The sequence below is a fragment of the Onychomys torridus genome, chromosome X (assembly GCF_903995425.1).
Source record: "Onychomys torridus chromosome X, mOncTor1.1, whole genome shotgun sequence".
Lineage (NCBI taxonomy): Eukaryota > Metazoa > Chordata > Mammalia > Rodentia > Cricetidae > Onychomys > Onychomys torridus.
The window spans coordinates 25,092,453-25,111,125 of NC_050466.1; the positions used below are offsets into that span (position 1 = coordinate 25,092,453).

General features: G+C 41.0%; 1 protein-coding gene and 1 pseudogene across 1 annotated transcript; both read left to right on the top strand.

The window, feature by feature from the left end:
* Nucleotides 1-10,182: 10,182 nt before the first annotated feature.
* Nucleotides 10,183-11,172, top strand: LOC118574580 (melanoma-associated antigen 11-like). The gene is given in 1 exon segment (XM_036175544.1): nt 10,183-11,172. A coding segment is annotated over 1 exon segment (990 nt).
* Nucleotides 11,173-12,781: 1,609 nt separating this feature from the next.
* Nucleotides 12,782-13,597, top strand: LOC118574535 (annotated as a pseudogene).
* The last annotated feature ends 5,076 nt before the right edge of the window (nt 13,598-18,673 follow it).

Sequence of the window (18,673 nt, forward strand, 5' to 3'; positions counted from 1 at the left end):
AACAGTTGTTAGTAAACAGGTGTTACTGCTCTGGGAAAGGGCAGTGGGCATGTGACTTGTTCTCTGGCCTAGCTAGTACTTTTCCATGGTTCATGTTTGCTTCCTGACATCTTGGTCCCTGACACTGTAGTTCTTTGATGTGTTTTAAGACCATCTATCTAAATATATCTGTTTAATCTTGAAAACATACCTAATATGACTACAAGTTTAATTATCATAGATGACTAAATAATTTCCTGTATTTCTTAAATATACATTATATTTTTAAATGAGCTGTATAATCACAATACCCCAAACAAAAGCAGAAACATATATACAGTATAAAAATAACTTTAAATTTGTATCAATAAAACAAAATTCATAATACCAATGTAAAATATTTTGAGATTAATAGTTCTTTTTGGATTAAAATGGATTCAACAATTTATCCTTTTTCCTATTATTCCTATATAATTTCTCCCTGTTTCCCTTTAGAAAGAGATCTTCAAATTTAACTTTTAGTCATTTTTTTTTTTACTAAGACCAAAAATAATTTGTAAATAACTCCCCTTAAATGACAATAAACTTTCATAACTCATCTTTTGGGAATGTGGGTGCCTTTCTCTAGAGTACTTCCTATTGTTTGTGGGTGTTGGAATCTTTGGGGTACCCTGAGAAAATTCAGGATAAAGGTTAAGTCTTGACTAGAGTGATTTGTGAGGTTGGACCACCTCAGCCAGTATCCTCGAAGCTGTTATGGATGCAGAACTCTGAGAAAACTGCAACAAGGCATTTTGAGATGCTGGATCATCTGAGCCATTTTTTTTATTGGTGCCTGGTCCCCTTGCTCTGAAAATACATCAACATTTAAAGGTAAGTTACATATCTGTATTAGTATAAGACTAGACTGTATTTTGTATATGTGTTAGCTAAAGATGATATTTGTTACGTGTTTAAGCAGGTAAAATATACATCATGTGTTTTGTAGTTTATTTGTAGTTATTTCTTTATGTTTGTAGTCAGGATTTTCAGGGGGTCTTTCTCAAAAAAATATGTTCTTCTTTAACCTGGAATGAATCCACAGGCTCTCCTTTCCTGTGGAAATAAAAGCATAACCTCTTCCTCAAAGTAACATATCTTTTGATTTCCAGTTTGAGGTCAAAACATTTCTTGGTTTAATCCAGCAGTTTTCATAATCTAATATGTCTTAGCAGCTGTTGTTCTTCATTAGCAACCAGAAAATCTAATAACACAATAGCATACAGAAGTCAGACTCTCTGTGTATTTTCCATTTCTACATGGCTTATTATATTTTTTTACTCTATTCTTTTTTAAGGAATTTACCTTATTATTTTTAAACTATTTTTTAATATATGACTGTCTCTATCCTTTTTCTTCTCTCTCCTGATTATGTGTGTGTGTGTGTGTGTGTGTGTGTGTGTGTGTATATGCATATATGTATATTCATACATGTATACATATGTATATGTATATACATATATGTTTACATACATATATGTATACACACACACACACACACACACACACATATATATATATATATATATATATATATATATATATATATATATATATATGTTTTTTGAGACATGGTTTCTCTATGTAGCTTTGTGCCTTTTTCCTGGAACTCACTTGGTAGCCCAGGCTGGCCTCAAAACTCAGGGAGATCCACCTGGCTCTGCCTCCTGAGTGCTGGGATTAAAGGCATGCGCCACCACCACCTGGCACCTATGTATACTTTTAAACACATTGTAACCTGTTTTAAGATTTTTCTTCTATTTGTATCTGCTTTACTGACCATCTGTATTGCTTTTTAATCTCATAAGATGAATCTTGAACTGCTATTGTGGATGTCACCAGTGTAGCTTAGCTTGATTAATGGTGGTAGTACATGGTAGCTGGTGGCTGCCTCTTCTCTCAGGCAGCTACTGGGAGACATGTCTTAGTACTATGACCAGCATGAGGGACACTAGTCTAGGAAGTTGTGTTTTACTCTATTTTTGTGTGTTTATTACCTTTATAAAGCTTTCTCAGGTTTTATCAGGATTTAGTTGCCAGAGATTTGGGTGCCATTTGCAGGCAGAGTTTCTCTGTGTCACAGCAGCTGCTTCCAAATAATCATTCAAAGACTTATTATTAATTATAAGTGCTTGACTGATAGCTCAGGCTTGTTACTAGCTAAATCTTACATTTTAAATTAACCCATATTTCTTATCTATCCTCTGCCATGTGACAGTACCTTCCTTCAACATTGCACATTCCTCTTGCTTATTTCTGTGTCTCTCGTGACTCCCTTGACTCTGCTTTCCTTCTTTCTAGAATTCTCTCTGCTCCAAATACCCTGCCTAGCCATTGACCACTCAGCTTTTTATGAACAATGAGAGCAATACATATTCACAGTGTACAAAGTTTGTACCACAGCAGTGGACATTAGGTTGAGCTTGGGGAATCCATCTACAGAGAGGGAGGAAGGATTGATAGAGCTAGAATAGTCAATAACATCATAAGGAAATCCATAGAAACAATTAACCTGGCTCACAGGAACTCACAGAGTCTAAACCAACAACCAGGGAGCATTCATGTGATCATCCTTAGCCCTCTACAGATATGGGACAATTCTGTAGCTTGGTCTATTTGTGAGACTCCGAACAATGGGAGCAGGGGCTGTCCCTAGTGTTTTGGCTGGATCTTGGGAACCCATTCCTCACACTGGATTGCCTTGTGAGCCTAAGTACAAGGGGAGGTACTTAGACTTACAGCAAGTTGATATTCTATGCTTTGCTGATACTCAGGGGAGGCCTGTCCATTTCTGAACAGAAACAAAGGAGGAGTGGATTGAGGGAAAACAGAGAGGAGGTGGCAGAGGTAAATGGAAGGAGAAGAGGAAGCAGAACCTGTGATTGGGGTGTAAAATAAATAAATTAATAATAGTAATAATAATAATAATAATAATAATAATAATAATAATAATAAAGAATATAGGATGGAATAGGGACCATTGATTCACAAGGAGGATCCCAAAATAATGTACTTTCTCTCATGTAGTAAGCCTGACATCAAGATGTGATCCACATGCATCTATGAGCTCCAGTCCCACTTCACGTTGTAGATCTTTTTGCATAGGAGATATGTTGTAAGTGTCTGGTTCATTCCAGAGTCAAGATGAGAGCAGAGGGTGGGTTAAGAATGGCTCAGACAGGACAAACAAGTCTGGATCCAGCAGCATCTTTACTTGTGGTCCTCTACCAAAGGGGATTTCCTTGGAAAAATGAGCCTTTTACAGGTGTTTGTTTCTGCATATTCATCCAGGAACTTGGAGGAGTTAGAACCATTTTGTAAGGTGATTTCTGCTTCAAGGATGCCTCAATGCTGACTTCAGGAATGAGACCTTTCCAAACTTTACATGTCCTCATCCAGGGACTTGGGAGAGTAACAGCCATTTTGTGAGTTGCTGAAATGGAGCCAGTGACACTGAACTTTCAGAATGGAAATAAGAGCATATAGTGGATTATAGTGGCCCTTTACATGGTAGAGGGTCCAGTAATAAGGCAGTTTTATGTCTAGGGTCAGCCTAGATAAATGGGGCCTACATGGACAAAGGAGAATTGTTACACTTCCATTCCATGGAACAACGCATAGGCACCATTTTCAGATTTTCCTAGAAAGAAAGAGGGGCACTTAACCAGAAGAGTGAAAGTAGAACCTGAGAGTGGGCTATAAAAGCTCTGTTTTGATGAGAGGAAGCCCAGATATTATAGTTGAGCCAATATAGTGTGTTTTGCATCAAACAGGGTCCATTTGTGGAAATGAACCCCTTTACCTCCTTCAGAGGGGGAACTCTTAAAGAATAAGGCATTTCAGAGGTTCTCAGAGGGGGACAATGTGACTTTTTAGTCAAGATAGAAGCTTGGATGTGTTTCAGAAACCCCACGATTAATAAATAGGCACAGATAATCAAGCTACATAAGATCCTTACGAGGGTTGTATGCAAAACCTAGGCTGTCTTGTGACAATGGGTCAGTGGTTCACAAGCTTCCACATATTCAACTGGGAATGTGGGAAATCTGGAGCCATTAGTGAGAGTCTTGATAGTTTGACTTAGCCTCAATACTTACATGACATAAAGAAGCACCTAAACACCTTTCCCCACCTATAAGAGGGACTTGTGGGTATGGAGACATTTTTTGAGGTACTTGGCAGTGGAGTTTGCCACAGAAATGAATTGGCACTAAGTGGTCCTTAACCACTTGGCAAAACCACATGAAAGGAAAAAGGTAAGGAGCCATCATGTGAAGTTTCCATCAGCCAGAGGAGCCTCAGTTCTGAACTGGGAAAGATGAGCCTTAGCCACAATTCAGGATCTAAATCCTGGAACTTGGTGAATCACTAAGCCACAATGGGAGATTAGTACTGGTTGGGGTTGCCTTGTTAACAGATTGAAATTGAGACCCCGACAAAAATTACACAATTTTTATTCATCCCTGTACAAAAGGATGAAGGGGATATGGAGTCATTTTGTGAGTGTATTTGATGAAAGTTCTAACTTACATATCAAAAAATTATGCTGAGAAGCGGTAAGATCATCCAGGGTAAGGTGAAGACCCCACTACATGGTAGAAAGATACCAAAATTAGAGTTTAACTGCTTTGATTAGGAAGTCATTAAGCAAGGCTTGCTTTTCTTGTTAAGAGCTCCAGACTGGGTCCAACACTAGACTGTCTGTACAGAAGTTGTTTCCTGGTTCACAGGAAGAGGCACAGGTCCAGTCCAGTGGGAAAGACCTGACAGTGAGCTCATGAATCCCTAGTCATGTTAGTACAAGGTTAGTGTACTCCAAAAATTATAACCCTGACCCAGTGATGAGCCCTGTGCCTGACAAATCTGGTAGTTAGAGGACTTAGCCTGTCTACGCTCTGCACAATAGGTCTTTAGCTGATTTTGAGAGCTCTTTTCCCTGAGGAGCAGCAGCAAGTTTTTCAGACCTTACTGGGCCCTGAGAGTGGAATTCAGAAGCACAAGGCTAGCTAATGGGAAACCAAATGACAGGTGGTGCTGTATACTTGGAAGAATGAACCCTATGCATCCCTACTTGTAGAACAGTTGAGGGTAAGTTTAAATTTATTTATTTATCTATTTATTTATTTGTTTGTTTGTTTATGTCTTTTGCCCCACACTCTCCTCTGTTGGGTTTTCTCAACGTTCTCTGGATCTTACAGAGTCGATTTGACAGGAGCAAGACACTTTTTGGAATGGGGTTGGGGGAGGGATGGTGGACTCTGGCACCAAGGCAGCCATTTTGTGAGGTCCTGGCCGTTTGAAGTTTCCTTGGTACTGAGGTGCCACAAATGAGCCCCTAGAAACATTTCCACAAGTTTATTCAGGACTTGGGGGTCCCAGAGCCATTTGTGTGATGTTCCTGGTACTTAGCAGGTGCCAGAGTGCTGAGGTGACATGTGTGAGGTTCCAGGTAGCCTTTGACATCTCCGTTACAAGTTATGTCCAGCAGCTTGAGCCTCAGGCACCATTTTGCTAGGTTCCCTCCAGTTAGAGGCTGTAAGGGTAAAGAGAGAGATGGCACCCGTGGTTGCTTAGGTCCCTTTAGGACTGTACATCCTGGCACTTGGGGGTGTGGAGCCATTTTGTGAGAGTGTTTGAAAGGAGTTGTGGGTTGCTTCTGGGCATGTTCTGCTGAGAAGAGGTAAGAGAATCTGGGGCGTGGCAAAGACTCCTGGAAAGAGTAGAAGGGCCAGAAATTACATAGTTTCTCTACTTTAGTTAAAAGGTCACTAATCGAGGCTTTTTTTTTTTTTTTTTTTTTTTTTTGTCAAGAGCTCTTGACTGGGTCCAACATTGGAAGGTCTGTACAGAAGTTGTTTTCTTGGTTTACATGAAGTGTCTGTGGTCAAGTCTGCTGTGGAAGACCTGATAGTGAGTTTCATCATCACCATTATAGATAGTGTACTTCAGACAATTATAATCTTGCTTACATCTTGAGCACTGTGTTTCTGAATTCCACTCTCAGGACCCACTATGTTCTGAAATACTTGCTGATTCTTATCAAGGAAAAATTTGAAGCTTGATCCTATTTAGTCTTAACAATAAAAACCCCTAGTCATATATTAGGGTGAAAAACCTAAAGATCAGAGAAGCAGAGCAACAGCCTCTAGAGACTTCTTACTTCTAAGAAGTCTAGAGGAATAGGGGTGGGCCACATCCTGTCTCTATCTGCCTTGTATTCCTTTCTCTGCCTCCCTTGTGCTGGGATTAAAAGCCTGAGCCTCCCCTGTTCTGGGATGAAAGCAAGATCCTCCCTACTGCTGGGATCAAAGGCATGCACCTCCACTGCCTGACTCTTTTTCTCCCTTAAACTGTTTCAATTTCAGGTAGCCCAGGATGGCCTTGAACTCCTGATTTTCCTGCTTTGTCCTCCCAAGTGCTGGGATTAAAGGTGTGTGCCATCATTGCTTGCTGCTATGGTTAAATAGTGGCTAGCCCTGTCCTCTCTTCTCCATGCAAGCTTCATTTGTCAAAACACAAACAAAATATCATACAACAAAAGAGCTCTAAAAGTTCACTGTCTTTCTCATACAGTGTCCAGCCAGGTTGGATCAGATTTGTTTGGCACAGGGCTTAGAAAACACTTCCTGAGTTCCTGACATCCCTGTTCCCAGGCTATCCAAAGTCCTCCTATGTAAATGCACAAAGGTGTAGGACTGCTCCTTCCAGTCAATTCAGTATGGACACAGTCTTTAGCTGCCAGAAAACTTATGAAATGTGACCTTAGCCTCTCTCGTGAGCAGCCTACTCACCACCAATTGCCTAGATGTAAATGTTGAGGGCCAGCTAGATACTCAGTAATAACATGCATGTCAGCCCTGAGGCATGTTCTTACAGTACTCTTTCAGGAAGGTTCCCAGAAAGAGGCTTGCTCCTGTCAACTCTATTCTGAAAGACCCAGAGTACACCAGTAATTCATAATTCAGGATCAAGTTGTGCAAAGCAAACAAATAAATAAATCTAACTGTACCTCAGCTTTATTCTGAAAGACCCAGTGTATTCTGATAAATCCCAACTCAGGATAGAATGGGTCAAAAATAAATACACAAACAAAAACCAACCAACCAACTAACCAAACAAACAAACAAACAACCAACCAACCAAATAAATAAATTTAACTGTACCCCAGCTATTCTAGGAGGTGGTGAAAATGGTTCTTTCCTCAAAGTACACAGCATGACCTATCATTTAGGTTCATTTATTGGTTTTTTCTCAGCATGTTCTGCTAAGAGAAGTTGAGAGTATTTGGTTGATAGAAAAATCCCCTTTACTGGGTGGAAAGGCTACAGATAAGACTGTTGTACCACTGTTTGTTAGTAACACACTAAGTATTATGGCCTATAGCCATTTTTGATATTCCTGACTAAAGTTACCTTAGTACATATGTGAAACAGCTGGGCTGTCAGCCAGCTTTCTCGTCTTCATCTAGGGAGTTGGAAGCCTTGAGCCATTTTATTTTATTGTGATTGGAAGTCTCTACTTATCTTGAGTACTGCCTCATTCAGTGGGTCTCATTATAGGAATGAGTTTTTTGCTTGTTTGGACACTCGGCACAAGACAATGGATTGATTTTTAGAACTTATTTGTTCCCACAAAGCAGCTTATCTTTATTTATAACTGTAGTGGGGCCTGAGAGTTGACTGTTGAAGCTACAGTCTAAGGGGTATCCAAATGATAATACACCTGTGGTATACTTGGAGGAATACGACTTTTTCCCTCCTTCCCCTGCACTCAATGACTAGGAGCCATTTTGCAGGCTCCAAAACATTAAAGTGCTAGTTTTTTTTTTTTTTTTTAATCTTATTGAGAGCTGAGTATGGGTTGCAGCCACCACTCCCCAAGACAGCCAGGCTGGAATAATCATGCCATATTGTATACTTTTGGTAGTACTTAACCAAATCAAGGCAGAAGTGTGAGAATGAGTCCCTTCTTAAACTTCTGGACTTGCTGTCTATGACTTGGGGGACTTGGAGCAGTATATTGAGGTTACATAGTGCTCAGTTGCAGGAACAAACATCCTAACTTTTCACATCCGTATTTGGTTCCTGGTGGGGATATGCACACTATCAGAGTCAAGGTTACAGCACAAGCTTGCCTACAAAGACACTTTCAGATAGAAGGTTCCTGCTTTATGTGTGATGCTGCTGTATGAGATTCTTGCTTCAGGTCATAGGTGTGTATACACATTGTCATCAACACTAGTAGGACTTGGAATAGCCACCAAATTCTGTTCACCTCTGTATCAGACCATGGGGTATGACAGAGGCATGGGCCATGTGAGGAGTAAGGCCTGGGACCTTCAGAGGTAAGGCACTATGGGCCTCAAACAGAAGCAAGGGGACCTCTGCTACAATACATATACAAGCAGTCTCTGTTGTCAGTGAAGGCTTTTTTGAACAAAATCTCCAGAACAAAGATTTCCTGTTCAATGGTAAGGTAGGTATCAGGGGGGCCTGGGCCTGAAAGATGTACCTGAGGGTTATCAAAGACCTTATAAGGAGTAAATAAGAAAAAAATTTCAGAATCCCCAAGACAACAGAAGACCATTGACCTTCTGGTAGTCTTGAGAAACCCCTCAGTTATATCTAGATGTGTTCCTTCTTAACCTCTGTCTCCTCTTTCAGGAAGCTGGGTCTGCTAAGTGAGGAGTTGTCCATAGAGCTCAGGAGGAACCAAGTGCTGTTACTAGAGGAACATGTCCAGTATCTACTAGCACCATCCAGGTGAGTAACTTTGTTAATAACTGAAAGTGTGAAAGGTCCCCATCTCCAATGGAGCACATAGAGCCTGTATCCCCCCTTCCTGATGCCTAAAGAGCCCTGGATGGGTGGCTTTTGAGGTTGGCTTCTTTTAGGCTGCATGATTTGGGTTGAAATTTCTTTAGTAGGTGATGGTCTTGGCCCTGCTGTTGAAGACAAGTCAGTGTGTGCAACCACATATGGAGAGCAAAGGCATTTAATGTATGGACTTCCCCTGAGGACAGAATCTGAAGCCAAAACAAAAGTTACTATACAGACTGGCTATGCCCTGGAGTCAGTGCTCAGAGGCGATTATGTGCTTTGCTTATTTAAACTACCTCAGGCAGAAAGTTGGGAGTCTTTGGAGAGACAAGTTCTAGTATAAAGGAGAAATCTCAAGAAGGACAAATATGTTGAATGAGCTTCACGTGGATTCAGGGAAGCACTTTCTCATCAGAGATGAGCACAGGTCATGTGGACAGCACTGGAGATCACGACCAGGGGTGGAAGGGATGTGCCACCAGCTCACTTGCTCTGGAAGTTTTCAGGATCTCTGTGGAGGTGAGGAACTCTACCAGAGTTGGAGACTTTGTTAAGTACAGTGCTTCCAGGATTTGGTATGTTCCAATCAAGAAACCCAAGGGATGAGTGAAGCAAAGTCCACTCCAGAGCACACGCAGGTTCATGATAAAAAGTCTTCCCTGATGTGCCATCCAAACAGTTTGGAGCAGTACTGTTAGTCTGATCTCCCTGCCTTGTTTCAGGTAGAGCATAAGGGAGCTTAAGGATCTGTTGAGAGCATCTTGTTGAGAGTCGTCAGAGGTTGGACTGGGTGTGTCAATACTCAAGGTGAGAACCCAGGGAGTCCCAACAGCCAAACATAAAAGGAACCGTTAGTATCTCAGCCCTTCTTTTGGCACTGAGAGAAAAATCTAGGTACTTTATGTAGATCCCCTCTTCCTTCTGACTCACAAAAATAGTCTTTTGCCTTAGGGAAGGTGGACTCAGCAATCACACAGAACTTTCTGAACCTCACAATTTATCAAGGTGTTGATTAGGCTGGTCTCCCATCCTAGGATCAATGGACCACTCTTTACTGGGCTTTCTCTCAGTTACCCTTGAATAGGTGTAAGGAGGTGTAAGGTACCCTCACTGCTTTCTGTTACAGCTCAAACTCCTAGAAACTTGTTCTTAAACTCTGCCAGCCAAGAAGAGGGTAGACCCTCAGTAGCCATGTCTCTTCCTCTTTCAAGGTCTCAATGGCACATGCAAGGCAAGAATCATTCGGCTCTAGAGAACTATGCAAGCTAAATTCTGTAACAGGTATATTTGAGAGTTGCCCAGTGAACAACTGTCAGAGTCCACTCACCTTCTCTCCTTATCCCTCATGCCTGTGAGTCTTCGCTGCTGTGACTGCACATTCTCCTACCTGCTGTTACCAAGGAAAGTCAGGATGGATCATGCTGGGCATAGCCAGGGGTGCAATCTCCTGAACAATATTCAGGTCCCAGGGGAGGAAATGGGCCTGGAGTGTGCACAGGTTGCCATTCTTGAAGCAGTGGAGGCAGAGGGCACTGCCACCATCTCAGAGGGGGTATCTGATGAAGGAACACAAAGCTCTCCCCAGAGTTCTCAAAGAGCCTCCTCTCCTTCCAATTTTATGGGCTCCACTGCAGGGGCACCATCTGGTGAGGCTACTGCCAACCAAACAGAGGATGTGGAAGATCCTTATTTCCCCTCAGAGGCTACATTAAATACAAAAATAATTGAGTTGCTGTGATTCCTGTTCCTCAAGTATCACAGGAAGCAGCTAGTCAGCAAGACAGGTATGCAGGATATGATTACTAGAAATTATAAGGAGTATTATCCTATGATCTTCAGTAAGGCATATGAGTGCATGAGGCTGATCTTTGGCATTGACATGATAGAAGTAGATCCTGATGATCACTCCTATATCCTTGTCACTGCCCTGGGGATCACTTATGATGGGTTGCTGCATGGTGCTCAGGGCGTACCCAAGACAGGCCTATTAATAATCATTCTTGGTATCATCTTCATAGAGAACAACTGTATCAGTGAGAAGAGATTCTGGCATGTATTGAATAAAATGGGGCTATATACTGGGCAGTATCATTCCATATTTGGGGAGCCCAGGAAACTCATTTTTGAAGATTTTGTGCAGGAAAGGTATCTGCGATATAGACAAGTTCCTGGCAGAAAACCTCCTTGCCATGATTTCCTGTGGGGCCCACAGGTCTGGGTTGAAACCATCAAGATGAACATCTTGACCTTTTTTGCCCAGGTCACTGGGAGAAGTCGCAGATCCTATGGTACCAAGTATGCAGAAGCTTTGAGTGAACAGTTAGAGAGGACCTAGGCCAGAGCTACCTGGAATATGACGCTATGGCCCTGACCAGTTCAAGAGCACTAGCAGTTTCCAACGAAGATCGGGTTAGGGAGACACAATGATCTAAGGAGTTGACCCTCATTTGAGAGCTGGTGAGAGGGGAGTATAAACCATTCCTCTCCTCCTGTTCCATTTGGGTGATTTGGGGACTCTTGGTATTTCAAAATGTTGCTGCATTTACTGCATCATTCATTAGATTGGGATGATTTTTTTTTCAAATGACATTAGTAAATCATCTATTGTTGATTCAGTTTAGAAGAAATATATTATTTTGAAAACAAAGTAAACTGCCTTCTAATTTGTAATACCACAAGATACCATGGCATTGAAATTGGAATTTAGTGGACCATGGAAAAGAACTTGGTGTTAACATTAAAAACAAAATAAAATTAATTTTCAATTGTCTTACTATATTTAGGCTCTCATTCTGGTTTACTAATTAAAATTACAACCTATGCTGAATGGAATCTCTTAAACAAACAGTCTCTGACTACCTGCTCTTTTCAAGGCCCTTTCTTAGCAGTGGGACATAGGAGAAGCTAGATGTACCATCACCTGTAGAAAGGGTGAGTGCAGGAGAAAGACAGAAGTCCTTTTAGGCTTTAGGAGAACTGCAGAGTGGTTTCCGAGGGAAAGCAGCATAGTGTCAACATCTTAAACCAAGGCAGTTTGGGAGGCTCAGAAATGACAATTTCTTCTTGGGTGGGAGTAGAATTTAATGAAATTACAAAGTCAAAAATGCCTGGCCTTTTGATGGTGTGACTGATTTAAGGCTGAGAGAGGAGAAAACTATTCTGAGCAGTTCCTTTGGCTAGTAGACACCATAGGAAGGAATCAGACTAGGGTGTTGCTAATTGGTAGAACGCTTATGTAGCAAAGACCTGTCAACTAAAAACACAGCCAAAAAGTGGAGAGGTGGCAGAAATGGGAGTTTCAGTTGAACACACCACCTAGACTGCATAGTTTGTCTCCATCCTCTGGAATAGGTTTCTGTCACATGGAGGAATCATGGAAAAGTGAGACCCAGAACTCTTAGTGCCTCTGTGGCCTTCCTGTTCAGGAGATACAAATGTGATTAATTAGCTCATAGCTCAGCAGTTAAGAGCATTGACTGCTCTTCTAGAGTACCTGGGTTCAGTTCCCAGAACTCACATGACAGCTCACAACTGTCTGTAACTCTAGTGCCAGGGGATCTAGAATTCTCACACAGACATACATGCCACAAAACAATGCAGATTTAAAAAAAAAAAGATAATGTTAAATGTTACTTATGTGTATGGGTGTTTTGTCTGCATGTATACTAACTCAAACATGTGTCCCTGGTACCTTGGGAGGGCAAAAGTAGGTACCAGATCACATGGAACTAGTTATAGATGGTTGTAAGCCTCCATGTGAGTGCTGGAAAACATATCCTGGTCTGCTGCAAGAAGAGCAAATTTTCTTAACCAGCAGAGTCTTCTTTCAAGCCCCAGATAATATTAAACTTAAAAGTCAATCAATGAAGCAAATTAAAAACCCACATCTGGACCACTTCCTCTTCAGCTCGGTGCCTGGGAGGTGGATGCCACATGGAGTCAACATGAGGATCGAGAAATGTTACTTCTATTCCGGTCCGATCTACCTGGGCCACAGCATGATGTTTGTCCACAACAACTGCAAGGTGTTCCGATTCTGCAAATCCAAGTGTCATAAAAACTTCAAGAAGAAGCGGAACCCACGCAAGATCAGGTTGAAGTAAAGCCTTCTGGAAAGCAGCTGGCAAGGGGCTCACCCTTGACAACTCATTTGAATTCAAAAAACGTAGAAATGGGTTATAGCCAGAGAGGCAACTGCCCCTGGGTACCACCGCTGGACACAGGCCATCCCGGGAGGACCTGACCAACTTGGCCCCAGTTTCCTGCCAATCAGCGGGCCTTGCGGGAAGGCTCCCCTTTTCCAAGACTTCAGGCAGACTCTGCAGTCTCCACACCCTGCCCCCACACCCATCTGCTGGAGACCCCAGCCACTTCCTGACCCATGGCTGATGTATAAAATTAAAACACATAATAATAATAATAATGATAATAATAATAATAAATAAAATTTGAGCAATCATGAAAAAAAAAAAAAGAAAAGAAAAAAACGTAGAAATGAACCTGTGAAATACCAGAGAGAGCTCTGGAGTAAAACTATTGATGCAATGAAGAGAGTTGAAGAGATCAAGCAGAAACGCCAGGCTAAGTTTATAATGAACAGGTTGAAGAAAAACAAAGAGCTACAGAAGGTTCAGCACATCAAAGAAGTCAAGCAGAGCATCCATCTTATCCGGGCTCCTCTTGCAGGCAAAGGAAAGCAGCTGGAAGAAAAAATGGTCCAGCAGTTGCGGGAGGATGTGGACTAGGAGGATGCTTCCTAATGCTGCCTCCTGCAACCAGCCCTGGTCACACTGGAAACCAGTAGAGACTGTTGGTCCCTACGTTACTGATGGTTATGTAAGGTCCCTCAGACAAAGGTGATTCACATGCTTTCCTCTTAGACTGCAGCTTGTAAAAGCATCCATTGTGGGTGTTAGATCTCACCTCAGTGTTCTGTGTCACTGTGCTGTGCTCACATAAGCACAAAGGTTTATATGTAGATGAAGGCATAAACTCTGGGCATAATATGGTTTAAGTTGTTGCTTAATGGTACCAGGCAACATTTCTGTATTGACTGTCTTTCTAGTGTGAAATCTGTCATGATGTAATATTTTCCTTGCACTAGGATAGTCTGTTTATTAGGGTTATTTCAGCAGAGGTCACAAGTAACTAACCATTCTCAGGACCACCTCAGTCTCTTGCTTTGCTTTAATCTGGTTAGCAGCTTCTCAGAGTTGCATGCTGGCCGCATTCAATGCTACAATGTAGCTGAATTACGCTGGGCTGTCTGCCCGCTTCAGCCATTCCAATAGGCGGCCTGTGGGTGTGGGCGTGGGGCATGGTTGACTGAACTTTGTCACATGGTACCTTATTACTGCTTTGGAGAATGCTCAATTCCAAGTTGTGACTTCTGGCCCAACACCCCTCAACTCCAATTCTCTCCAGCCCAGCAATGGTCTAGAAGCAGAAGTATCTTGGTACCTTTTAAAATTTATTATGTGGTTTTCTTTTTCATTTTTTTTGAGGCAGGATCTCTCATATTATGTAGCTCTGGCTGTCATGGAACTCACAAGGTAGACCAGGCTGCCTTGAATTCACAGAGATCCACCTTCTTCTGCCTCCTGAGTGTTGGGATTAAAGGTGTGCACCATCACACCCAGCATTTTTTATTTTGTTAAAAAAAATGTTTTTGAAAATAGAATTTATGGATAGAATGTTGCCTATTATTTGTACCTAAATAAAACCATTTCTAAAGTTAAAAAAAAAAAACCACAACTGTGTGTCAATATATATGTGTGAGTCTGGATGCATGTCATAGTTCAGGTATGGATGGCAGAGGAAAACTTTCAGTGTGGGTCTTGCCTTCCACCTCATCGAGGCATAGTCTCTCTTGTTTCTAATGCTGCACTATATGCTTTAGGCTAGCTAGGCTGAGATATTCTGGACAATTCTCCCAACTCTGTCTCATATTTTGCCAAGAAATTGCTAGCATTATAGATTCATTCTGCTTCAACCTGCTTCATTAGTTCTAGGGATCGAATTCAAATCATCATGCTTGAGCAGCTAGTACTTTTACCCTATGATGCCTCTCCCTGACCCTAAGGAAATATTTCCTTTTGGTTAGTCCAGTACAGTTTTTCCAACTCTAAGGAGATGCAGGTTTTGGGGGGAACTGGTGAATGATTGAAAATAATGCTTTGGCTAGAATAGCAGATAATAGGGAGAAGAACTGATCCTTGACTCACATTCTATGAAGCTCCCTGTTAGGACAACTAATTAGCATCCAGAATTCAATGCATCCAACAAGAATGAGGATTTCGTGATGTTTGTTCATGGAATTTCATTGTGGCAGATTTGTTATTTTATGTTTCACTCTATTACATATTATCTCATATGTCCATGAGAACAGTATCACCACAGGATAGAAGGGGCTGCAATCAAATACTAATGGAAATAACAGCCACCTGACTTTTACTATTGTTCCCCAACTCAAGGCACTGCACCAGGGCCTTTCCACACAGGGCACATATTCTAGATGTCCTAATTGGCAGGTTTTTACCAGACTTAATCAGGCTTTATCACATTTCCTAGGTTAAGAGACTGGAGGCTCCTAAGGATGGTGAATTTACATGATTTCTCACTAATAAATTATAGTGCTGGGAGAAGACCAGGAGTCTGCATGCAACTGTAACCTAGGCAGTTCTCAATCTTCCCAGACCAAAGCTGACCCTCTGAATCTTAATAACAGGGCTCTTCATAGTGTCTATCAAGCCAGGAATAGAAGCACTCGCAATGAGGCCAATATCACTGAAAATAGCCACTAATAAAACCTAAATGCACAGATCAAACACAATTAGGAGATTGTCTCAGGTATATTTCTGTCAAGTTCTTGTACTCTCTTGTGCCTCTTTCCCTCAGGAACCTGCTCTTCCATCTCTGTCTCTTGTCTGATATCCCTGCTCAACCAGAGGCCACTCCTGCCAGAAGACCAGGTAGGCCAGCTGTCCTCTGACAACCCCTACCCCCTGCCCAACTACAGGCCACATTTACCAAAAGACCAGGAAGGCCACCACCCTATCCTCAGTCCCCTTTCCATCTTCATGGTCATATCTGTAGTATGAATCATGAAAGGTCTTATTAATAAAAACAAACCTAGAGCCAGGTATTGGGGTGAATGTTTAAAGATCAGAGAGACAACAAGCCATGGCTAACCTCAGCTTGCCATTTTCTCAGACAATCCTGTTTCCTCAGATTGGAAGTGTCTATGTCTTCATCTGAATGGATCTCAGCTGAACTGCTACTAAAAGACTAAAAGCTTAACAAGGCCCTAGTTCCTGGTCCTCATGCCTTATATGCCTTTCTGCTTCCTGCCATCACTTCCTGGGATTAAATGCATATGTCACCATACTTGACTGTTTCCAGTGTGGCTTTGAACTCACAGCATTCTGGATGGATCTCTTCCTCCAGAATGCTAGGATTAAATGCGTGTGCTACCACTGCCTAAACCTATGTTTAATATAGTAGCTGTTCTGTTCTCTGACCCCCAGATAAGTTTATTGGGGTACACAATATATCAAGCACACATATCCCAACCCTCAACTTGAGTGGACACTCTCTGCTGGACCAGAGACCACACTGGCCACTAGAACTCCAGCCTCCATCTCAGGCACTGACTCCCTGTTATATCAGTGGCCAAAATTGCCGCCAGAACTGCCACCAACTGGAGCAGAGACATTGCTTAAAAGAGACCATGCCAGCCACCAGAAGTCCAGCCCCAAATTGAGTGGATACCCTTTGCTCAACCACAAGTGATACAAGCCAAATGACCAGAGACAAAACAGAAACCAAGTGTCTTGAGCAAGAGCATAGATACATGTAGTTAGTATAACAAAAGTTATATTTTATTATGTTGGGGGTCATAATGCAAGATTCACACTCTAAATTCCTAATTATAATCCTAAGCCTATCTCCCCAAGGCTGCTCACTTGTGCAATGTTTCATAGCTGAAGGTCAGGTCCAGTCTCTAACATAAGTCTCTGATTCTAGGGCCAGGCACCTGTGGCAGAGACTTTCCAGGCACAGAAAGAATGCACGTTTTAATTGTTGAGGCTGTGATGACCCATGTATTTTTCATAAAAATACCTTGTTGTGTTATAGTCTTAGAGTTTCTACTATTGTGAAAAAACATCTGGCCAAAAAAAGCAACTTGGGTGTGAAAGAGTTTATTTCATCATGTAACTTGCATTCTATCATCCAAGGAAGTCAGCACTGGTGTGAACCTGAAGGCGGGGCCTGATGCACAGGCCATAGTAGAGTTCTGCTTACTGTCTTGCTTCTCATAGATTACTTGTCCCGTTTTCTTATAGTACTCAGGAACACCAGTTCAGGCTTGGCAGCACCAGCAGTGATCTGGGCATTCATACATCAAAACCCCAATTAAGAAAATGTACCACAGGCTTGCCCACAGTCCAATCTAGTGGGAACTTCAAAATCACTTTATCTTGTGTCAAGTTTACATAAACTAGCCACCACAATTGACCCTTTGTTAATTTAACACACAAAACCAACACTGTTAAACCATAAACTTTCAAAAACAGACTTTAAACTAAAATTGATCAAAAGAATATTTAACCAAGAAGAGATTACTATCTCCTAGACATGTATGTACCAAATTCTGGTTCACCCAATTTCATAAAAGAAAACAACAGTGTATTACTTAAATAAAAGACACAAAAATCAACCTATTAATAGTAGGTGATTGCAATACTCCATTTTCAGTTCAGTAGAAAAGTCGTCTGAGCAAAAAATAAACAGAGAAACACTAGAGTTAAATGACATCAAATATCAAATGCACTTAAGAGATTTCTACAGAATATTTCACCTAAACATGAAAGAATACACATTCCAGCACTTGGAAATTTTTCTAAGATAGCTCACATTCTGGGAAACAAAAAAAAATTACTAACTCAGAAAGATTAAAGTAATTCCATGCATCCTATATGGCACTAATGAAATAAAACTTTAAATTGACAGCAAAAAAATCTGAAATTAATATCTAAAATCATGGAGATTAAATTACTCAGTAATGAATGATGAATTAGTCAAAGAAGAAACCAAGAAAGCTATAAAAAGTTTCTTGGAACTAAATGAAAATGAAAACCCAATACAGAAATACTTGTGGGGTGAATTACAATTAGTCCTTTGAGGGAAATTTATAGTTCTACCTGCCTACATTAAAAAATGAGAATGACCACACAAAAATAACTTAATTATGGAACTCAAAAATTTGGTGACATAAACAACAAAATCCAAATCCAGTGGACAGAAATACATAATAAAAACTGGAGCAGGAATTAATGGAATAGAAACAAAAAAGTTACAAGAATCAACAACACGTACAGTTGCTTCTTTTAGAAGATAAACATCCTTCTAGAGATTAGGAATATACATAATATGGGGTAATATTTTTACTGTCAAATTTCCGAAATGAGTCTGCCTAGACTGCTGATCAATGCATTTGTAAGATAAACAAGATTAACAGACCCTTGGTCTAACTAATCAAAAGAAAAAGAGTATGCAAATTAACATAATCAAAAATGACCAGGGAAATATTACAACAGATACTAAAGAAATTCAGAATAAGAAAATATTTTAAGAATCTGTACTCCATTCACTTGAAAAATGCAATAGAAATGAATGGATTTCTAGCTTCATGCAAACCATAAAAATTAAATCAAGAAGACGCCAACAGCCTAGACAGAGCCATAACAAATGAGGAGATTGAAATAGTAATAAGAAGACTTCTAACTGAAAAAAATTACAAGGCCAGATGGATTCACAGCAGAAGTTTCCAGACT